General features: G+C 39.6%; 1 protein-coding gene across 1 annotated transcript in view; it reads right to left on the bottom strand.

Annotated features, from left to right (window-relative positions):
- WWC2 (WW and C2 domain containing 2) overlaps nucleotides 1–24,744 on the bottom strand; it is a 49,309-nt gene that overhangs the window by 11,711 nt on the left and 12,854 nt on the right. Inside the window, exons 7-16 of the mRNA XM_008940074.1 lie at nucleotides 22,708–22,950; nucleotides 17,612–17,701; nucleotides 15,204–15,817; nucleotides 11,584–11,707; nucleotides 9,293–9,373; nucleotides 9,123–9,209; nucleotides 5,688–5,880; nucleotides 3,890–4,054; nucleotides 2,970–3,088; nucleotides 1,784–1,976 (exon numbers count right to left, since the gene is read on the bottom strand). Coding sequence (XP_008938322.1) covers nucleotides 1,784–1,976; nucleotides 2,970–3,088; nucleotides 3,890–4,054; nucleotides 5,688–5,880; nucleotides 9,123–9,209; nucleotides 9,293–9,373; nucleotides 11,584–11,707; nucleotides 15,204–15,817; nucleotides 17,612–17,701; nucleotides 22,708–22,950 — 1,909 coding nt within the window. The remainder of the gene's footprint in view (nucleotides 1–1,783; nucleotides 1,977–2,969; nucleotides 3,089–3,889; nucleotides 4,055–5,687; nucleotides 5,881–9,122; nucleotides 9,210–9,292; nucleotides 9,374–11,583; nucleotides 11,708–15,203; nucleotides 15,818–17,611; nucleotides 17,702–22,707; nucleotides 22,951–24,744) is intronic.

Here is a 24,744-nt window from a genome sequence, read left to right as displayed (position 1 = left end):
GTGTTCTTGTTACCTCGCAGCGGATGGAAAAACACCAGCAGCAAAAAGCACCCTGCACATAAGAGAAGCTATGGCAAGTAAAGAAACACAGAACTCCCCAAATGGTTAAGAGTGCGTGGAGAGCGTTTGAAGATACTCTTTGTATCTAGCAAAACCAAAGCTTCTGCAGAAAGGCCTTGGCTGCTCTGCTGAGCGTCTAATGCAACCACAGTGCAACAAGTGTTTTGATTTGCCATTTGCAGACGCTATTTTTGCACATCTATGTTTATTTTGTCCTGCATTTGCAGAACAGCAAGGTTCTGCCATGCTAGAGACAACGCCCATGCAGGCTGAAAGGGGCAGCTCACAAAGGTTCTTCCAGACAGTCAGTTGTACATCACCCACAACCCAGGGCTGCTTCATGGCAAGCTGCAGAGCTGCATGAGCCTTGGGAACCCAGGTAAAGACCCTGCTAGATGCTGTCCCTCAGAACAGCCCGCTGCCTACTACAGTTGCCCCACACACGCCACAGGGAACCTCAGGTGCCAACATGCCCGTCGGTAGCACAGCCTGTGCTGGCTTCCATGCAGAGAGCATCCTGACAGCCAGGCTAGAAGAAGCACTGCAGCAGCTGCCACTTCTGATCTTAGTCATGTGCACTGGAGCATTTTCTTCAACTCGGATAATTTAATGAGGTTCACGGTTTTCGAAGTGCAGGTGATAAATGCACTGCCTGGAATAGCACGGCTGCAACCCTGGGAGGGTCTGGCACACAGAGATCTATATGGTGGCTGGCTTTACAATCAGGGCTGCTGCCTTTCACTCACTGTCCAGCCCAGAATTAGCAAAACACTTGGGCACGTGCCTAACCTTCAGATGTTGTCCTTGATGTCTCCTCTTGCAAAGTTAGGGCTCTGATCTATATTTGCTTGCTACCCAGTAGACTGTCAGTCCTTTTATACCAAGACATTAGCTCATTTGATGTTTTGCCACATTAATTGGAAGTTAATTACTGTTTCCAGCAAGTCCACTGAGGTGTGGAACTTCTGCATTGTCACAAACTCAAAGGAACAAGATGTCATTCTTTCCCTTATTACCTTTGCTATTTTACAGAACCTGTGCACTTAACACATACAACACTGTTTTCAGTGAGATGCAGAAAGGTGTTCCAAAAATTGTACTTCTAGTGAAGTAAACAGTTCTAGTGAAGTGAACAGTTAACAAGAACTTGGAATTAGAACTTGATATGTGTAGTGTGGGAGTAGTTCAACAGTACACAGTTTAAGACACATTTTGGAATTTTCTGTTCATTAATCTTTCTTCTTCTCTACTAAGCCCATTTTCTTATTTCACACCCTAAAATAAAGGGAACAAACAAGAAAATCCCCTCACTGATTTAAAGATCTTGACCCCTGTTCTATCTTTCCCTGTTTATTAGATGAATCAGGAAAAAAAAGGAAACAATGTGAAACATGTGCAGAAAGTTGTAAATATCTGGAAGCTGAAGCAACTGAGCTGCACTTGTATTTTTAATTCTCCCTATACAACAAAAAAGTGAAGATACATATTTTAGCTAATTATCTTTTGACTTAGAAGTTCTGCCTAGCATGCCTGCTAAATGTCCTCTTCATAGTTCAGAAGTGACTGCATCAATTTTGTTAAAAGCACACACCCACAAGTGTTACACCAAAGGCCACATCACATTGTAAATGCTCAGGTGCAGCAGACTTCTACATTTACTGCTCAGAAACAGATCTTCAGACACAGCAAGATACCGTAGGAACGTGTATTTTAAGATATTCACCAGTGTTAGTATTAGAGCAGCTTGCTGGTTTTCCTGGGCCTCATCTCTGTTCTCTCTGTCCTTGCCTTCATTTGTTTCTGGTGCGTCGGTGAGTAACCCCGTGTCATCAGCACAGTTGCCTTCCACTGCCAGCTTAATGCCATCTTCCTCTTCATCCGCAGTTTCATCAGAGGCTTCTGTGAGCATTTCTAACCTGCATGAACAGAAGTAGCCCAGACTTATTCTCAAGCTGAAAAGGCCTACCAAAGAAAGCTATCAGAAGGCCTAGGCCTTTGCCCACGCTCGATGTACACATTTTCCTGACAGGCAGAACAAGACCTTCGCTCAAAAGCTTCCCTAAAGCTCACGTGGAGGCACATTTCATTATATGCTCCAGTAAAACCCAGCAAGCTCTACTGCAGTCCACCTTCAAGACCATTATGACAACACTGCACTACATTCAATAGCTGCATGTTGATAACGTTGAAGGACTTTGGTTGCAATACGTTCACAAAACCAGTGAGGGAGTCTCCCCTTCCCCAGGAATGAAGCAGGTATTTATTTCTACACTGCAGCTACGGAATTGCAGAGGAACAGAATTCAATGTAGCAAGTTAGCAAGAAATCTGTTTCTTGGGAAAGCTCACAACTTCTTCAAAATCAAGACCATCAATGGAAGCACACACACACGAACTTTGTCAGCAGTTCTTCAAACCTATTAGTTGCTTATTATAGTTAATGCAATTAATATTTTATATGAGACATTTTAGTACCCCCCTCCAGTGGCTTAGACTCCCCAGTTAGTTTCACAGGAAGATGTACATGGAATGGAGGAGCATCAACTAGAGCAGCCAAGATACCATAAAAAGAAGGTGAATGAATTAACCACACAAGAGAGCAAGACTTTACCCCAGTTCCAGTGGTGGTGAGACACTGCAACAGGTTGCCCAGTGAAGTTGTGGATGCCCCCTGCCTTGAAGTGTTCAAGGCCAGTTTGGATGGGGCTTTGAACAACATGATCTAGTGAAGCTGACACTGCATATGGCAGAAGGGTTTGAACCAGATGGTTTTTAAGGTCACTTCCAACCTACACCATTCTATGAGTCTATGATCTCTTACAGAAGTACAGCCCTTTCATCTGTCTAAGAGTAGAAAGAATGACCAGAATCATTCAGGCATGGGCAGGGAGGGAGGAAAAGTGGCTTTACCAGTCTTCCTCAGAACCCCTTTGCTCCTGTTCCTTCTCCTCTTCCTCATCTTCAGCCAGTTCTTGTTCTACTGCTTCCAGCTCAGCAGACGTCCTCTCCAACAGAGCTGACACAGCATCCTGCTCACAAGGAAGGAGAAGATGAAACCACAACTGAGTGATACATACCAGGTAAAAATATGATAACTCTTGCAAGAGCTGCATTACCCTGCTGCTCCCTGATGCCAGAAAAACATGACTCAGGTCACAAGTATAAGGGGTTTGAACTGTCAGTGTGTAGCACATTAACTGGTTGTTTTAGTACAGAGTAAATCTCAACCAAAAGTAGTTTGTTTGTACAACGATAATGGAATCAAACATGCTCCTGTCATCCTTTAATGTCTCGTCTCTCCCTCTCATATTTGTAATGGCCCTAGGTAAAAAAAGGTTGTTCTTAAAAGTTACTGTTTTTTAACGTAGTTCTCTTGAGGAGGTATTAAAGCAGAAAAGCTTATTTAACCAGAAGAATTAGTATGTATTTTGCATAAACAGCATTTTTGGTGCAATGGCTTTAAGTATACAGAGTCAAATCATAAATAGCCATCTTTCAAGTGTCCAGATGAAAATAAATGGTAAACTTCAGGAAGCTGTCCAATAACATTCTTTTTAAAATGAAACACAGCTGAAGTGTTTCAATTTGGAGTGCAATTTTCTATGCTACTAAGAAGCATCTGCCCTATCCACACTTACTCACAAGTCTGAAACCCTCATGAATGGCCTGGTCACAAAGCCACTGTCGACAACAGGGCCTACAAGACAACTGGGAGCTGGGACCTTGGATGTTCAGGGGAGTACAATTCACATTTTCAAATAATCCACAGTGCAACAGCACAACTATGGCTTTTTTCCTCCTATTACAGTAATAGTGAACATGCTGCTCACCAAGTCCAATGCATCCAATGACTGCTTGCTTAACAGAAACATGGATTCTTCATTTTGTTCCTTGTTTTTTTGGCCAGGAATTTGCTTGCAAGGCAACAAGTTGTACCACAGAGTACAAGTCTTGTCGGCAAATGATAAATCTGCCAGACTGATCTGAGTCCCAGCCTGCACAAAATAAAAAAGGGGCATAAAATTGTTTAAATTTGGTTCATTTCCCGCAAAAGAGCTGAAAATGAATTCTACAGTGTTTATCATTTAAAACAGGCAGCACAAATTTGACATGAATCTTAATTGCTTTTTTAAATATACAATTTTCTATTTCCATCCACTTCTAGTTAAAATGAAGAAATGGAAGAACCTGGAAAGGTTCCTCACATTGTCCATTCTGTCATCTTTTATTTCAGTCTGCAGACTCTCTCCCCACCCGCAGGCACACAGCCCCCCTGCATCACTGTGCTGCACACCTCAGCTTTCTACAGCAGTCAATAACCAAACACTGTGTCAATGAAACCTGCGGCAGCACCGCACGGAGCAGCAAGTTTCAGTCAATGTTTCAGTTGTTCCACCACAAAAATCATCAATACAGCAAACAATAACAGATGATCTTGTTTGCTCTAACCAGTGAGGAAGCAGATGAAAAGACAGTAAAAGAGATTAAGAAATCCTTTCATTTGGACAAGCACTGACATCCACTGGGTTTTCATGCTGGGAAAACTTATGACATGTGTTTGGGCCGTGCCTTGGAGATTAAAGTCCTCTGCTCTTTGACAAAGCAAATCATCTTCACAGCTACTGGGCTGCAGACACAGCTCTTGCGAAGACTCTGGTCATGCTGACCAGGACTTTCTGCTAGAGGTGGTACTCCTACATCTTTCTTTTGATTTTATGTTTAACCCTATGTCTTTCCTGTGGGTTTTCATTGTTGTTGTGTAGCTTCTTCCTTCACCTTTGTATCCTACATTCTGTTGCATCTTTTTTCTGCTGCCCTTCCCTTACCTGAGGGGAAACCTCTTACACAGGGAAAAAGGCCAACACATTCCCCAGGGATTAACTTCTGTGTTTTTGAAAGCGAGAAGCTGTTCCCAGTAGTTGGAGCAGACAAACCCCAACAGATGCCAGCATCACTTCAGCATGTTGTAACTAAACAGCTCACTGTGCCAGTGAGTTGGACTCATGGTGAAAAACTAAACTGAGTTGTGCTAGACCATGCAAGAGCAATTTGAAAGTAAACGAAGCAATTACTTATTAGGTGATGACCACATTAACAACAAAATTTAAGAAGTGTCAGTTTCCAACATGAATGTCATGCCTTTTTATTATTTCTACAGATCATAAAGACTGAAAAGGTGGATATCATATAATCTACAACAGCATGCAAAAATGTAATTTAGTTTGTTCTTCATAACAAACTGCGATAATGAGGGTTTGCTTTTTTTTGACATGCTGTGGCTCTTACTCAGCTTTTACTTTAAAACCTAGTGTTAAGAGTAATGTTACAATGAAGTTTATGGGTTCTTTTTATGTATAAAATGGCAAAAGACAGAACATCAATCTGTAACTAAAGAGTTGTCTGTGTTACAATTATCAAAATACCTCCCAAAACCTCCATCCAGGATTAGATTCTGTATCAGGAATTTCAGAGGAAGGAAGTATTTTAAATACTATAGCAACAACAAAGTTATGCTTCAGAGTGCATCTCTAAGCACTGGGGAATTTTAGCAGTCTTGACCATCAGATGAAGAGGTGACACTATAAACAAACACATGCCAAAAAAAAAGCCAGAAATAAAAGCGCATACCAAGCATTCTTCCCGACGACTTCTACTGACAGCACAGACATCTACTCTCAGTGTCTTCTGTAGCAGTGTTACTTGGGAAATGGCTACTCTGAATATCTCGTTGAATAAAATGGTGTCCACGGCAGGATGAACTTTTGTGCGGAACAGACAGCTGATATCAGACGAGGATGGCAGCACTGCTACTCTAATATACCTGCCAGAAACAAAACATAGTCTTTACCCATATTTAAACTAGCACTTGCTGGTGACATGTGGTAGTTGACTCCATCAACTAAAGGACAGCAGGGTAAGAAAATGAAATAGAGACCAGTCACGGTTGGAACAGAAAAAAGGTGAAACGGAGGAGCGCATATTTAAACTAGCACTTGCTGGTGACATGTGGTAGTTGACTCCATCAACTAAAGGACAGCAGGGCAAGAAAATGAAATAGTGACCAGTTGGAACAGAAAAAAGGTGAAATGGAGGAGCGAGAAACTCCTCCTGCCCCTTGCAGAAACATCACCCAAAAAGGAATTTCTGTCCATGGTAAGGTTGTTGCAAGAGAAGTAGCTATTTCTGTCTCTATTCAAATTTACTCTCTGGTTCGGTATGGTAAGCACTGAATATCCTGTCACAGACAGGAGGAAACATGATCTTAATTGTTACTTTAAAAACCGAGAAAAAATTGGATGAATGTAAAAAACTGTTAGAACCATGTGAGCAGCACCAAGAAGCAGTGATCAATTTCAATCTCTCAAAGAAACGTACAAAACAAAACCTCCAAAGAAATCAGGAAAACTATGGAAAATGAGATAAAAATAGCCAGGGCCATAGCTGCTTAAGATCAATTCATAACATACATTAGAGTGAGACTTAGAATGCATCTTGCAAGCCTAAATTGAAGCACAGGGAACAACCTGAAACAGTTACACAGCTGCATTCTTTTTATGTAACCAATACAAATGGATATTTTGTGAATAAAGGTAATACCAGCTAGCTTGCAGGTCTCATTTTAGTAGCAGCTTGATAAAGACATTCCTAATGCAATCTGTACATGTTATCTATTGCACAGCTTCTCCCACACGTGAATGAGCACAGTAATTGTTTTACAACTTTTCTGTGCCTGTGCATTAGTCTATTTCTGGTACTCACTTTAAATATAATTGACAGTCACTGTAGAACAGAATGCAGTGAAGCTAGCTAAAGCAAGAAGAGAAAGTGGGCCAAGGAAAATGATTCTGGAAAAAACTTCCTCCCAAAATTTCTAGTGTTATTCCTATATTTTCTGGTAATGAGTTTGCACATACTGTTACTATTATTAAAAATTTAGTTTTACATTAATTAAACTAAAAGCAATTAGGTCTGTGAGAGATTTAGTTTTCTTATTTGAATTTGGGCATTGTCTTCATTCCCCAGCTATGGCCAGCCTGGTGGGACAAAGAGTAAGGTCTAGGTTGTTTGGTCTGCACGCCTGGCCCGGGTAGCAGGCACCCAGCACTCTGACCAAGCAGTCCCAAAGGGAGGCTTTATCAGTGTCATGCAACTCCAGCGACGACGGTGCTGCAGCCACAGAACGGCAGGTGAGCAATTCACAGGGTTTACTGAAAACAGCCATTTGAAATGATTAAGCAATTAGGAAACATTTAGACAAGAGGTAAGAATAGAAGATAAGGTTTATTAAAAGTATGTTCAAAAGGTGGTTCATTGGAGCTCTCTTTTAATAATTGTTAGCCAATTTATTGCCATCAGGCCAGAAGGAGGGGTAAAGAGAAATAAAAGACTGCTCACTGGCTTTGTTTTACAGGAGTGCATACTTTCATTGAATTAAAAAGGTTAAAAAGTCAACAAATGCCTCAGACCTTGCTGTGACAAACATATGGTTTCTCAACTGATGAAAAAATGATCCTGACAAATAAGAAATACTCAGCTGGCTCTACCTACTCTAAAAGTAACCAGCTTTTACAAACAGTGTAGAAACAGATATCACAGCAAGACCTCATGTCAAATCTATTCCTCTGTGTGTAAAGGTTCAATAAAGTACTAACCTATAAAATTTGATGTTCTAAAAAATAGTTATAACACAGCATTATTTTCCAGACCAAATTTTATTATTGTGTGTATCTGTACAGTATATAGATGTTACCACACAATGGCAAGTGACAGAAAAAAACACTACTTGCAAGGTCCTTCCTTTACTCCATCCTTTCTTCCTCCTTGTTTTGAGTAGCTTTAGTTTTATTACATCTTTTTAGCAGCAGCAGGTCTGGGCTCCTGCACTGGAGATGCTTGACTACTAATTACAACTTTATACTTTCATTCCTAAAAAGATGCCAGCTATGACCTAGCTTTATTTTACTGAACATTTTGTTCCCATTCTTTCTATATTCTACATTATCTGGTTCTCAGCTGTATCAATTTATTCTTCTACATGTTTTCTATATTCTTGTGCTAAATGTAGGTGGTCTTGGAAGGTCAGCAAAGGAAAGATGGAGGTCAGAGAAGGATGGTAGCAGAAAACCATTTGTTATTAAAAACAAACAGAAGAATCCAGCAAGCACCCAAGCCTGTATCCCTATCCATCCTTTCTATATTCAGTGACTTCCTGTTGATCTGCCAATGAAATTCAAGGTGATGGAGGACAGGGGGAAGGGAACCAGCAAGAAAATCAAACTTTCTAAGAATTGAACATGTTTCTCTGCTGATTTTTTTTTTAAGCATCTCAACAGTTTAAGATATCTTCCTAGTCTGTAAAAAAGCTCACTGAAGGTACAAGTGTCCTCAAGGAGCCAAGGCAAGCTGTACTTGTTTGTACAGATGAGAGTTTTGGATTAGAATCTCAGGGGTAACATCCAGGTATTTTTGTTCATTTTCTACACGATTTCTACTGTAATTATGTTTAGACCTTTCCTGTTGGTCCAATTCAACACAGGAATTCATTCTTAACAGACCTCCAAGTGCCAGTTGTTAGGGATGGTGTATCTCAATGTATCTGGGCTTGTTCTCTTGCAATTCATCAAATTACCCCTTACCTTTAAAAGCTCCCTTAAAAGACACATACTATTTTAACATCATTTTACATCAAAATGCCACGTACATGTAAAAAGCAATATTCTGAGCTGAATGGCAAAGTATCAAAAGAATGTTTTTAGACACTACAGAATAGGTGCTCTTTGCTCAAAAAGCTACAGAATGTTTAGAAACACTAAATGAAGCATCATTTAAAAAAAAATAAATCAGTCTTTTTTCCAGTTTAGAGGAATGTGGAAACTTCGTGGTCACTTTTTTTTGCCGTATTGCTGGAATACATAAGAGCTCCGTGCTACTACAGTTTGAAAAGTATTATACATATTTTAGTGCTGTTAAGCAGTAAATCAATCCGTTCCTTTGGCAAATTTGTACAATTTATTATTATAGTCCCATATTTCACTATTACTGCTCAGGGATTGTTTGACTTACACTTTAGAGCCAAGGGGGACAGAAAGCGCTGGCAGGTTTCTGAGTTGTACTACGATTATCACAAAACTTGAATTCCTGTGGTCGTATCTGTTATAAAAAGACAACATGAAAGAAGTTTACTATTCACATTTATGTACGAACAGAAATATTGCCCTTTGCTGGTCACTTACCTGAGTCCTGTTTGTACCTGGGCAGCCTCTAGAGTGGTTGCATCATCTTCACTGTATACAATGTCTTCAGTTTCATTTGGTCTAGGGCAAACAGACAAATAATCAAATTTAGGAAAATTATTATAGCTAGCTTTCAGCAGTAATTAAGGTATGCATGCATGAAATGTATGTACATTTCTCCTAAACAGGCTGGTTTAATTGCAGCATGCTCTCCAAATGAGAATTTCTGAGCCTACACAACAGCAATACCTGTTTTAGGGACAGTCGCTGCCTGAACAGTTCGACAACTCCAGTTGTGAGTCAGAAAGGCCTAAGGCTGATCACTGAAGCAGGCCAGACTAACAGGTGAGAGAAAAACTCATATGATGTCTTCCCATACATACTTAGTACTTCTTTATCCCGCTGAACACAAAATTGGGAATGAAAATCCGTAATAAATATCACACTATGAGTAAACTATACATGAAATACTGCTTTGGAGATTAATTGAGAAGCAGGAGCTCTCTGACATGAAGAGGTGTCTGTGCAACTTATTGAAATACCTTTTATCTGAGACTGTTTTCAGAAGCATTTGAAGAACCAAATGGACTCAACTCTTGCAGCTGAAGAGCAACTCTAGCACTGAACGGAATTACAGTAAATTACGGCAAAATAATTTCCGCTCATTTTCTGGGAGGTTTGAGTAAGGATGTGGGATTTAATGTGTTCCATTGATTTTTAAAACTAGACTGTAGGGATCGATAAACAAGATCAAGATACAAAATGTCAAGGTAAGAAATGTGGAGAATGACACAGACAGCCCAACAAGACACGACAGCATTATTTTAAGACTCAGAATTTAGAGGTTTCCTTTTCACTGTTAATTTCCTGGCTGATAGCTAATTGGATAGAGTGTATTTATTTCCTCCTCTGCCTTAAATTACTCAGTACAAAGGAGTGGTCTACATAGCAGAAACCACTGTACTATAACTTCAGAAGCACACTGACAAACTGTAAGTCATTCCATACGCAGTGCTCATAGAGACATTGCTACTGAACATAAGCAGCTCGCAGAGGCACTCATTACCTCTTCATGACTTCCTACGAAGTAATAATTAAAGAGTACCCACACCTGGAGCTATCCTGGAATAACTACAGTCTGTAAATCTCAGCTTGCAGAAAGGGCAATAGTTTCCTTTTGTACACGGGCTTAGGGGATGCAGTTGTTCTCTCTCCTCTTTTCCTGAGCAGCAACAGGAAGACAACAGGATTTTGTTCCATTTTCCACCTGTTCTACCACTCGCAGTCATTGGCGAGGACATCAGAAGACTTGCTCCACAGAACATCCACAGCTTTTGGTCCAATGTCTGTTAATTTCTATCCACTGGACATCACTGGAAGTTTCTATCACACTAGCTCAGAACTGAAACTAAATTCTCAGTTAAATGAAGGCTGAGTTTTTAACAGATGGATGTTTATTTCAGCATACCATGTTGCATTAGGTCTAACTGAAGACATGCAATGAAGTATTACTAAGATTCAGAGGTCAGGGTAAAATATGGGTCCATGACCTCAGGAGAGACTGAATAAGCATTGCAGCAATTCAGGAGAAATCCCTTTTGAATATATATAATCGAATAATCTCTCTGAATATTCAAAAGGACAAAAAATTCTTAATGTCAAGAGCTTGACGAAACAAGTGAAAAATAAAGATTTTAGTTTCTCTCATAGTTTGCAAGAGTCTTCTGTTATGTAGTCTGAAGTTCAGTATTCTCACAGACAATACTATATAAACTAGTATGAAGAATCCTGCAGAAGTTACATCTTGTCAAAAAGCAACAACAGCAAATACATCTCTTAAATCCTCCTCCACCACGGTGAAGCACTAAATCCTAAATTGGATTATTTTTATGCCAACATTACAACTGAGGATTTTCCTATCTTTCCTCTAGCTTTCTTGAAAAACACTGTGCAATCTAAGATTGTATCTAAACAAAATAAGAAATAACAGGAGTTACTCTGAGTCAATACAGCTGCATGGCAGAACCTCTAAAGTTTACATCCAGCTCTTCTCCTCGGAAAGCTTCTAGCAAGAAAAAAACCCAAGATCAGAAGGCAGCCTGTTAACACTACTGCACCAAGTTAGGCAAGCACTTCACCGTTTGGCAAATGTGCCTTCCTTTCAACATGGAAGAACAAAGTATTTATAAAAAAGGCAAGAATATAATACCAGCGTGAGTGGTTTATCATAGCTGCTTACAGATGTATTTAATTTTTTTTGTGGAAAGATCTGCTTTAGTTCTCAAACCTACCGTTTCACAGAAGCTTCATATACACCACTGTCTCCAGCTACAGACTCATCGGATACAGCAGCAGATACACAGGCTGCTTTCTCCTCAAGAAGGTGACTAGCTGTTCTTCTTTGTAAGTCAACACCTACAAAAAAGAAAGAAGAATGAAAATTAGTCCATGAGCTTAGTAGTCAAAAAGAGAGAAACGTATAGCTTAGAAAGTTGTCAGGTTGAAAGCGGTGACCCTTAACTGAGTATCACAGAGTAGTTTTGTTCCACATCATTTAACATTCTGAGACTGTACTGCTGTTATCACACAGTCTGGCTAGGGATATAACCAAACTGAAGAACTTGAAAACGTACAGCTATTATTCCTTTCCAGAGACACAGGCTCCTATCATCACCTGTATCTGCTGAGCTAGTTATCGTTCATTATCTGCCTTCATTATCAATATGATCTTTAAGCCTGCATTTGCCACGTTCACATTCTGTACTGTAGTAACATTTTGGCTATATGCAAAGTGCTTGCCTCCTGTTTATTAAATATTCAGAAGTCAGACAGACATCCTCTCCCCAGTGACACAGCTGCTAGAAATGAAAAATCCCCTCTGGTTTACTATCATCAAAACCTTTTCATGCTACAGTCTCTTCACTATCAACTACTACTTAGCTTTAATCTGCAGCTCACATTCACATGCCAGTGTCCCACAGTGAAGCAGCAGCGTTCACAGAAAGCCACGTTCTGCAGCACAGTGAGTGGAGGGCCTGTGCAGTACTTTCTTCTGCCAGGGGGTGAGGATATTGGTATGCATTATCATCCCCACCTGAATCATGACTTCACATCTTGTTAAGATGTTTAAAACTTAAGGCTTCAGATTAGATGATTGATTGCTGCATTTGTGCTTTTATTTATGGCAGAAGGAATGCTTTTTCCTTGATGATGAAGTGCTCTTTTCCTTCCCCCACCATGTGAGGGGTGAAGGTGATGACATGATTTATTGATTACCCTTAGGAATTACCGCAGCAGCGTGAATTGACTTTGACAATGACAGAGACTGACTGTGGAAGAACTACATGATATTTCAACTTGGGTTTTGAAAGCACAGACATGTGCAGAGGAGCAAATATCTGTATGGTTCACCTGTACAGGAAAGTCAAGGGACAGAGAAGCAGGTGAGCCCTGCACCTAAAGAGCCGTTGCAGATTGTGACATGAAAATACTAGCTGTACTCTCTTTGGATATGTTGGCCTATCTCCAAGTTAAGATTCAGCAGTATTCAGATTTTTAGCTTTGTAAAATATAAGTGTGTGGGCTGAAATCTTCCATGCAGGTTTTATATCTCCAGCTGAGTTTGTTGAAAACCTTCCCACTCAGCATTGCAGCAGTTCCAAGAACGAAACTGGAGTAGAAAACATCGAACCAAGCCCAGGTCTAGTCTCACTGCTGAAGGCTCACCATGAGGCCCGTTTTACTGTGGAAACCAGAGGTACTAAAGCATAGTTAATTCATACCTGACTTTTCAAAAATTTGAGTGCTTGTTTTGGCAGTCTTAATATGGATTTAAAGATATTTTGTATCACATGTATGATCTTATGTGGAAGTATCAGTATGAAGAATCACAGGATGAATTTGTATTTTAAAACCATAACTACTTTTGGGCTTAAAAGGCACCCTGACACTATCTAGAATAACAGGTCCTCCAAAAAGATCAAAAATGTTACACAACCACATGATGCCTTTGAAAGTAATAATATAAAGAATATATTTTTTAAAAATGTAATTCCTTATAGCCCTGTGTGTTATCAGATTCCAAACCATCTTAAATTCAGCTCTCATACTAGGTGAGCTGCAGCCAGATTGCAAAGACAAACAAAAAGATGTTAATTTGGAAAGGATGTGTTGCTGGAACATGAGCAGGAAAATTAATTACTTTTCCCATCTTTTATAATTTGACTCTACAGCAAAGTAACTACATTGCTCCAACATGTTGGAAAGCCAAAATGACCCCCTCCCCCCACATCTTCCATGTGTTTCCACTTTGCCTCTCCCAGTTTCAGACCTCTAGGACAACAGTCAATTTCTTCTCTTCTTTCTGCACTGTTGAATCACAGAGGGCACTCCCAGCTTGCACTATGTATACCATAGGTTGCTCTGGTCAATATTGAAATTGCTACACTACCGCAGTAAGCTAATCTAATTAACCAACAGAGGTTATAATAATTACTTTAGATGCACATATACAAACAAAAGCAAATTTCTCATTAAAATAGATGTCCATATCCGTATATCCACGTATTTTTGTTAAAAACAGGCAAACTTCAGGCATGAGGGTTCAAGCTTGGCAACAAATCTGGACAGTGCACTCTCTAGAGTTAGGCTGTGTTTACTCTAAAACACCCAAACTCCTTCATTAGCTGCTTCACTATCAACTCAGGCCCAGAAACGTGGAGCTGGGAATGCTACGTGCTGGCTGGGTTTCAAATAGGGCTGCCAGTGCTCAGCACTAGAGGAAATCCGTCTCCCTCTGCTCTTCTTTGGGAAAACAGAGCCACTGTGCAATGTAAACACACAAATGGTTTGCAACATACTTAATGACACAGAATGACACTAGAAAAAGTCAATAAATGTGCAGAGAAAGCACAACATACTGTCAACCCTAACAAAAGGCAGTGAAGTCAATACTCCAAGACTGAGGATGAGCCACTGGTTCTTGACAGCTGGGATTTTTGAAGTTCTGACTCTGCCAAAGCCTTTGACAACATAACACTAAGCAGGCTGCATGGCTTTTGCTGCAGACTAGAAGTGGGATTCATCACACCTAATTCAGTCACCTCAAAGTTAACTTTAACTTGTTACTAAGGATACATCAAAAACTCAGAGGGTCATTCAGCCCACCTTCCTTAACGGGAAGTATGTTTTAGGATGAGATGACTCGTCCTTTTGGAAGTTATCCACAGACTGCAGGAGGAGCCTGGACTAGCATAGGAACTCTCTTCTAACTCAGATGGATAAAAAGCTGAAAGCTATGAAATCCAGGTTAAAAACAAGGATAGTCTCACTTTAACTTACTTGGCAGGTGGTCACTTGTCTTTCTTAACCCAAAAAATAAGCTGCAGATCTTCCAGTGACAGCAGATTCAAATAACTAGATAAACATACACATATAAAAATTCTAACTCTTAAATCCAGTAATCAATTTGACCGAGGATGTCAGTTTGTAACTTAATCTTCAGTGAGAAACAACGTATCTGATTTCAAGTTACCAAAAACAAGCAGAGGGTTTTTTTTGCTCTATCCCCATACATCCTGATAATACCTAGGAACACCATCCATCCTCCATGTCTTCAATATCAAGCTTCAGGTTTTCCTGTTACTTTTTTCATGACAGGGCCTGCAATACATGAACTTTCCTTCTGAAACAGCTATTGAAAAACATAGATGGAATCAGGGTGACTGCAGCTCTCTGTAGCCGAAACTAATAGTTAGGTAACATCCCACATAATTACTGGCTGCCCACCATGGCATATGTATGATGATCAAGACACTCTTCAGTTACATGAGGTACCTCCCCACCCAAGCGCCAGCTGTTAGTTAAAAATTGTTACATATACATTTGATAATAGTTGGGGTTTTTTAATTACCTGAACTTCCTTCATGTAGAGAAGGCAGCGGCTGCCTAACACCTTCATTAAGCTCTTTATCATCTGTAGGAATCTGAGATCGTGCTCTGGCTTCAGAGTCCAATAATATTTGGTTTTCACAGAGAGTAATGCCTGCAAAATCACCCGAAAGGTCACAGTCTTCAAAGTCCGTAGTGAGGTGGTGCAGAGGGGAATTCTGAGCTGACACTGAAAATGCAGCTTCTAAAACTAAAGGGGAGCCTGGAGGGGACAAGGAGGACAGTGAAGATCTGGAAGACAGTGATGTCACAGATTTGGGAGGTTCAGTCAATTTGGGATGGTCTGCAGCTGAAGGAGAGTCACTGTAACCCAGTCTCCCATGGGAACTGACCACTTCATTCTCATGAATAGTAGTGATAGGCCCCGAAGGAATGTAACCACTTTTCTCGTGCAACATGAAGTCAAGTTTATACTGATAGTCCAAATCTGTCATTTGATCGCCTTGGTTATAGTACAGATCTGTGGAGCTCAGCGAGTTGAGTGAACCTCTGCTTGACGTGTTCAGAGATCCTCGGCTGGATGCCAGGGATCCCAAACTGCTCCCCGAAGACACAGATAAGGTACTCGCTGAGAGGCTGCAAAGCAAGCACACATACATTGCTGTTACTAAATTAAACCAGCTCCAAACAGTACAAGGAGGATAAGAGTGACTGGAGCTGCACTGTAATAGTTTACAAGTGAATGCTGCTTGGGGTACTATGCTTTTTAAGCACTCACACTTGGCTTAGATCAGCGTGCCCGACCTTCACCCCACTGGGACAACGTATCCACCTTGCAGCCCGTTGCCAAAGCCCCTTTGCTTCTGGAGAAGGCCACAGACCTGACAAACTGGCCTGGAAGTAACAGCAGCCTTCTCAGCTGCCACATTCCCTTAAAGACCTGGGTGCTCACGGGGTCAGTGTGACAGGAAAGAGACCCCCAGGAAGGAGGTTATGGCAGCAGAGGAGTGCTGCCATCTCTACAGCAATTTATGCAGCCTGTTGTCTGCTCGAGCACCTGGGGAAGACGGCAACTAGAAGGAGACAACTTACAGCAGAGATCCTGATTCACATCTATAAGACAACACACACTCTACACACTCAGTAAATCCAGCTACATAAGCATGACAAACGCTGTAACATGCCATCCTCTCCTATTAACAGGAGAAAAGGCACTCTGCCAGGCCAGAGAAACTGTGGCACTGCCTTAACTCGGGAGGATTCTTCTGGGAAAAAGCATCAGGAAAAATAATTCAAGGCAGCCCCTTCTAAACCCTTAAAATATGTTTACTGAATAGTAGTAACAAAGCTATCAACTTAAAAATTTTTGCCACTGGGCTAGAAAATGGTTTTTAACAGGACACAGAGACTCCCCAGAGTCCAAACATGAGCACAAAATACCTAAAAAAAAAATTATTTAAAAGCCTTTCCCTAGCTAATCACTAATCAAGATAAAACTTATGGGATCTGTCTGAGATGTCTGAAAGAGCTAAGCCCAGGAATAGGATGGTGCGGCTTATCGCGAGAGGACCTTTATAGAATGCTTAGAAACATTTTTCCTCTTAAAGCCCCATTTTGATTGCTAAGAGAGTAGGTAAACATTAATTCAGTGTCTGATTGTCATATCCTCCTGGGATATGCAAGAAAATTCAAGTTTTTCTAGATAAATATTATGGACACATGGTTTCATAACCCAGGAACAGTCCAAAAGTGAGAGGAACCCTTCCCTAGGACCGGTTATATGTATCATTAAATATTAGGCTTCCCATCAGTCTGAGTTCACAGTTGCTGTAACTGATTACTATTTTTGTTATTACTATGAATTTTATAAATCCAGAGTCAGATTTTGAATCAGTGACTGTCAGAAAAAAAATATCCTGCTGAGGATACAGTTCTGTCTACAGAAAGTGTAAGTCAGTGCTGAATAATAAAAGCAGAATCATTTACTCACAGTATTTACATGTGTACATGTGCTTGTTAAGCCTCTCCAGTTATTACATAGAATAAAGGCTACAGTTCTAACAGCTCATTTTAGAGAGAACTCTGAGAAACCATTTGGTCTCTCTTCAATGACAGGATTTCAAATACACGGCCAATTAGAGAATTCCTTATTTATTTATTTACACTGATGCAAATTGCCTGCTTAATTATGGAAACTGAAAAAAAATCCATTCAGTCCAGTCTTGAGTGCTTAATGAAATGATACAGGTACACCAGATCTGCATGGTGGCGAAATGCTGGAAGCTATTACACTTGCATGTTCTTACTTCAATATTAAACCAATTTTGTGCCGCTTCCAGCTAAGAGAAAAAGCTACGAATGATGCTGAGACATCCAGGTCCTCTAGTCTGTTGCTGAAAACAGGCTTTACACTGTGCAGCACAGTCTCACCTCCGAAGCTGTGAATGCAAGTAAGTAGTTAACTTCGTCGTTTCTTCAAGTTTCTGTACCAACTCTTTTCTTCTCTCCTCCAATTTCAATCTGGAAAAAGAGGTATATACAAGTATAGGAAAGCATTACAAAATAATATGGAGGCTAAAATACTTCACAGACATGACAGAAACAGAGTGAAGATCCCTCATATATCCATCTGGTTGCCAGCTACTAAAATCCAAGAGACTGTGTTAGCTCTCAGTCTAAAACCTCAACCATGTCAGCAGAGTGACTTTACCTGCAGAATACTAAGCACTGCAACAAGCTTGCTGAGCATACAAGCAAGCAGAGTGTTCGTACATTCATACCATACCAAGGGGAACATGCAACCAATAAAAGAGTAACAGATGAACTGTAACACTGGGAAAATAGCTGCAACTTTAGGAAAAGAAGATGTACACTAACACAGTTTTAAAAAGCCATGCTGTAGACTGGCTCCTCAATATAGTTTCAGGGGGGAAAAAAAAAAGCAAAACAACACCAAACCAAACCCACTAATACCTGTGTTAGTTTGGATAATGCAAGAACTTGGGGTAGCACTGCAGGAAGTTTAAAATTAAAGCACTCCCTTTGATTTCAGAGTCTTCATTTAGAGACAAGGCACAGTAAATCAAAGCAGCATTCAAGTGCAAGGTTCTGACATGATGGACCATGTTCAGGAGTCCTTGCTAAAGATTTCTCTACCCCCAGCAGCTTTGCCATCATCTCAGAGCCACACAGCATTGTAATGCTCATTATCAATGTTTGCCTTTATAAAAAAGCAGGATTTATTGCCTCCTCCATCATTATCCAGCGTAGCTCTAAAACCTCAAATGGTGGACTTCTCCCCCTCCTTTTGGCTAGCTGCTAGCAAAAAGGATTCACTAAACTTTACAATGATTTTTTCCCTTTTATAATTCCCTTTTATCACTCTGTTTACAACAGCTAATAAATTCCTTTCCCTCAGTGGATTCAGCTAAAATCCTCCTGTACTAGTGGATTAGTATATTCTCCTCTAGCCCTTGCTCAGGCAACTGATACTTGCCACAAGTTCTCAATCAACTGATCTGAGACAAGAAATTAACTCCCCTCCTTAAAAAAAAAAAGAAAAAAAAAGAAAAAAAAAGTGCTGATGCTCATTCTCAGAAACCTTCCTTTGGCCTTTCTGGCATCTCAAGGAAGTATAAATTAAAATTCAAATGCAGAGAACACTTCAAAGAACAAAACCCAAAAACCAACCATTGCTTTCTTATGCAAACTGAATGAAATACATGAGAGTTCCCAGAATTCACTCTCTTTGAGTGTCAGATACCAGTAAAAAGACATTAAGTCCTCAATTCAGCAAAGCATGAAAAGCACTTGCTTATACCCATGCTTATTCAGTGAGCAAACCTGGGTTATGCAAAGGTGAATAAGTTACCCCGAGGTCAGCCCGGGTGTGAACTTCCACTCCACCGCCTACGCTGCCTGTGCTCCTGCACTGCACTGATGTGCTCAGCTGCTGCTACCTGCCAAGGCTGTTAAAAGCATACATGGTATGTCACCCTTTGCTCAGGAAGGTGTAGACACAGGTTTCCACACCAAGAATTATATTCACCTATGGTATCAGACCCTCTTTCCTTCCATTTTACAATTTATCAATGCCTTCTGTCTTATTTTAAAGCCCAATCTACCCTGCTTTTCCCAAGCAAGAGTGCTTTCCACTAGCTCTTTTGTGGCTTTTCAATAGTAAAATATCATTTTATCTTCAAGGAAGAGGCACAAAAATTGATGGATGAGTTCAGCTACTGATGGGAAAAGGCAAGAAAGAAAATTAAATGCTTAGGAATTTCTGACTGGAGTCCTCAAAATAGATACCTATATCTGTTCCACTGAATTGGTACTACTAAACTAAAAAGCTAGTTTTTTTTCTCCAAAGCACATGCTAAAGTTTGTTTTCCTTTCTTATCTTAAGGAGGTTGATAAAATGGAATTTATCCCCTATAACTAAGCCCTTGAGAAAAAATTCTTCACTGGATGTAATTTGATCTACTAGTAATTAAAAAGTAATATTAACACCTGTAGAAAAAATTCAGAATGTTGTTAGTCATCACAAACACAAGCTAGATAATGAAATCCCTCCTGGAAGTTACAAGACATGCAGGAAAGAATTTTACTATCTCACAAAACTGATATTCAAGGAAACTTTTTTTCATTCTACATCAGGCCAAATTAAAAACCAAACAAATCAACCAACCCCTCCAAACTCTCAAACAAGGAATCTTCCTTCTTTATTGCAGAAGCAGTTGTTTTAATATCCCCAAACCATGTAAACACCTAAACAACCATCATGTTCTCTATTCTGACATGGGGCTCTCTCAATCTCTCTGGTGTGAACATCTCTTATCTAAATTAACCTATTACTCATTGCAGGAGCAGCCTGAGTGTTAGCGAGACATCTTTCTCCAGTTTTGATCTTCTATTTTAACATAGCTGAGAGGGCATAGAATCTTAAAAAATCTCACAAACATTAAAAAGTTAAAGTACACATACCTCACCTTTCAATGCAAAATTATGTGGATGTGTTTATTTATGCCAGGCCCAAGAGCTGGGGCCAGTTTTGCAGGCAACGACAAAACAAACAAGTAGTTAAATTATGCATCTGTTTAAATGCCTGTGATGACTTTTGCCAAGGACTAAAGCAGTAACGGTGTCTCCCTGTCGCAAACAGAGGCAAGAATGTAGAAAATAGTTCTCAATAGTTTCACAATCCAGTTATTTCTAGATATTTGCTGGAAGGCCTATCAGAGCAGTCAAGAGTATGCCTTGTCTCTGCTTTTTTGCAGCTGATATGTTATGATTTATACCCTCCTTCTGTAAATTGATTCTGAGTACATCCACTAGTGGCAATTTCAGCATCCCACTCCAAAATAACCCAGGGCTATGCTACAATGTTTTTGTTTTAAGTCAGAGCAAGTCTTCCATTTCTTTCCCCTTTGGAAAAAAATAAAACCCAAAACAAACAAACAAACAAAACCCAAACAAACAACAACAAAAAACACCCCACCAAAAAAAAAAAAAAAAAAAAACAAAACCAACAGAACAAGAACCAAACCAAACCAAAAATCCCTCCTAACATCAAGCTCTGACACAAACCATAGCTTCTTACACTGTAGCTTCATTCTCTGTACCTGTGAAAACACTGGAAACCTAAGGAAATCTGAAATTTCATGAAAGAAAATAGTAATGCAACAACAGTGCAGCACTTTGAAGATGGTGTGGTTCCTCCACTGACTGTGGAGAGAGGAAACTTCCTTATCTCCAAGAAACAAAATACTGATGGTTGATCTCATACAATTAAATGTATTCTATTCCCAAATCAACATTTCATGAAAAGTTTCACCATTTGAATCCTTCTACAAAATTAAGATTTTCTTTTTATTTATAGAAGACAAACCAGAAATCTAAAACCAGACTGGTGTGAAAGAATTTGTGTGCTCTGAAGTCATCAAGGGAGACAGTTTTAATATCATACACAGCTGCAGGTAAAATTCCCTAGAGATTCACTGGAACAGCAAAAACACAAACCAGAAGCAATTATAAATGCTACCTCAACCAGCAGCGTATGACATGAAATCCTAACACTAAACTCAGGGAAAAAAAAAAATAAATCAATCACATTTTTAGGAACAAAAATCAAAAGGACAAAAATTTGAAGAAAACATGGGGAAAAACAGAACTCTAACAACTAGTTGTGACACTATACATGGAAAAAGAATCTGCTATTTCGCTTCTTTTTGACAGTGAGAGACAAGTTTACTTGCCCTTGGTACGCCAAGTTTGGCATCTGACGTACAGGAAAACAAGTCTGGTGCATAATTTTCTTTGACACTAAAAAAGCAAAGCCAAAACACAAGACTAAGAAGCCAGCCACCTATTTACAGCATGAGTCAAGATTTAGCTATTACAACACCACATTATCAAAATCTTAGACTCAAATTATTTATTTGTGAATGTGATTTCATGATTGACCCCTTATTCTGAATGTATTAATTGGAAGTCAGAAAGCAGTGGATCCATGGTACTTTAGATACCACTAACAGATACAGGTAACTTCTCTAAAAATACAGTTCCAGTAACCCTTCTTCTAAACCACGTCTGAATAATCAATATAACACAGCTTAAACTATTATAAAGTGTACAAATATTTGTAAAAATCACATCTAATAGACACATACATACATTTGTACACAAAAAATTTCCTCACTAGTAAGGTACAATTTCAGCCCCAGCTTCTAAGGCCACTAACAGGAATCTTGCCATTTAGTGAAGCTGGAGCAACAGCAGGTGTTTCCTAGCAGGGGGAAGTAGGAAAGGCTCACAGTGATGATTCTGTTACTTCAATAAGGCATACTATGCTGATACACACAATGGCATTTTGTGTTTATTGCACTTTATGTGTGCTAGAGTTGCCCATAAATTTACTTCCACTCACAGCTGATGAAAAGTCCATTTGTGACAGTCACCTTTGATTTTTCTTGAACTCTGAATCTGGCTAGAACAGTTTATTGTGGGAGTTGCTTCGATTAGCAGTTAAGTAGCAGCAAGTTAGGAAAGTTTTGCAGCAATTAAGCTTCTCCTCTGAACTTTTTTTTCCTCCCTTTTGTTTGCATTTTTGTATGTAATAAAACTCACAATGAAAGGCTTCAGATGTTGCAACAATCAAGATAATCTTTGTAACCTGAGTTCAAATAGTTTACAGCTATTATCAGAAACTAGTGAATGATGTATTGCCCTCCTGCTGGTGTTCTGACATTCCTCAGTTATTTAACATCTGTCACAGGCATTTTCATGCTGGTTACAAACGCAGAGCAACTGATACTGGAGAGCACATACAGGGTGTTCACATTCTCTTCCAGTACAGAGGACTTCTTTGTGTTTCTGCCTAGTGGGCTAATAACAGATTTAATTAAGATCTACATAGAACAGTTACTGAAGGAAAACAGCCCATCAAGGCATAGTTCAGGGTCTGTAATGAGTACAGAGGTTAAACTGCAGAAAGCAGCATTTAATATTAGCAAAGGACAACCCCTTACCTTTCAGCAAGTGCTTGACTGGGTGTGCTTTTCACAGACAGTAGCTCTTCTTCAAGCCTCTTCCTTCCTGCTTCTAGCTGCTCTAGCTCACCTTGAGTACGTTTGCGTGGTGAAATGAACTGGAGTTCCTTTAAAAGCTCTTCTTTTTCATTGATCAACATCAGTTTTTCCTTTTCCACATCCAGTGCCCCAGGCCAGGCTTCACTATCTAGCTTAGACAGTTCAATCTTCAAGTTAGCCATGCTAAAATAGAACACAGCAGGTTTGTCTGAGCCCAGCACAGCACACAAGTCCCAGGAAAGAGAGAAATGATACAGTATTTTGAAAGGTATCAAGATATAACAACATTTCCTACTGAAAGCCACACTTTTAATTAGTTTTGCTTCACAAGAATGCAGACTATGCCAGAAAAGCAAGCCACCTATACAGGCTGACAGCAATATGCATATACATTAAAATTTAGTTGATCCTGTTCCAATACTGAGTTGAAGTCACAATGTTAATAAAAGCTTCATTAAAAGTGATCTTTCTGGTAACATATTTGATACTACGCTTTACTCATTGAGGAGTATGACAGATTTCTCTTAAGCTGTTGAGAGGCTGACTGCTCCTCAGAAACACAAACACCATGGTGAAAAAACAGGCACTAGAGCAAGGTGCTCACTTCACCAGGATGCATGTATGCAGTCCTTCAAAGGCAAAACTAATAATATCATGCTTATTTTGCATCCACACTATTAATTTTACAGTACATTAAGACACTTACTTATGGTCAAAGCTAAGAATAGTTAATGTTGACTAAGTACCCCATTGCTTATACTAGAAGCTTAAGAGGAACTGCACCCTTTTCTTTTTCCATAGGTAACATTTCCTTCTCATCTGCACCTCAGTGAAAAAGCCAACAGCTTCAAAAATGAAAACAATCTGTACTCCCCCCAAAACCCTTCAAGAACAACTTTATTCAGGGTATTTTTACAGAAAAACAACACAAAATAAACAGGAATACTATCAGCAGTGCTACCATAACCAAATGGTGGGATGAAATGAAATTGAGCATTCTAACATATCTTGCAACTGTTACATAAATAATTTATATTCAACAGTCCTTTAGAGGCACTCTGCGCAGAGGGAGAACAACTAAAAAGTTTCAGATAGATAATGAAACCGTAAGACTTTCATCTCCAGGTCACTGGTTCTAGCTAACCTTGTTCCGAAAGTAGCTGCTACTGACAGCTGGTTGATAGCTTATGGGATGGTCTCCAAACAGTTCCCTCTGCTACACACAACCCTCTGCTACCAGAACTGAGACTTCTCAGCTGCCTCATCAGACAGGCAAAGGACTGGGTGGATATGAACACAGAACTGGTCTCACTCTTCTGAGGTAGTAGTCCTTGCTCAACAGGTCAACAAGAGATACTAGCTAGATCTTCACCACATCAGGACAGGATTATCAGCATGCTATAGCTGATCCTTTTGAATAACAACTGCAACTGAATTTAGCATACTTAACATCAACATTCCACCTCTTTGAGACATTCTGCTGTCTAAGCAACATACAAAATTATCGGATCATTTTCAAATAGAGAAGTTCACTTACAAGATCTTTCCTTTTTCTTAGTTATTTTAACACAAAACACCTAAGAATTTGTACATTTAAGGTTTCAGAAAAGATGATCAGTATTTATTAAATTCTGATGATGATTTCAATGGCCATAACTAGGGGGGATGTAAGTGGGTACTGAACTTTACGTGCAAACTGGTATGTACCTTTATTCCATAATATTATTCAAATTATTAAGTTCACCTTGTCACTGGCAAAACCAGTATGGGCAAACACTTTAAAGACTTTAATGGCATATTCAAGGCATATGATTGTTTTATTTAAAGTTGAAAGGAATATGAATTACAGGAAAGTTTTCAGACAAAACTGAAAAAAGATAACATTTAAAAGAAGGTAATTTGACCTTGAAACACATTAATGTTATATAGAATAAGGCAAATATACTTTACTGTTTATGTTAGGTGTTTTTTTTTGTG

Source organism: Merops nubicus, unplaced genomic scaffold (assembly GCF_000691845.1).
Source record: "Merops nubicus isolate BGI_N331 unplaced genomic scaffold, ASM69184v1 scaffold500, whole genome shotgun sequence".
Lineage (NCBI taxonomy): Eukaryota > Metazoa > Chordata > Aves > Coraciiformes > Meropidae > Merops > Merops nubicus.
Note: the sequence above shows the minus strand (reverse complement) of the source record. Positions and strands in the feature narration are given on the sequence as shown.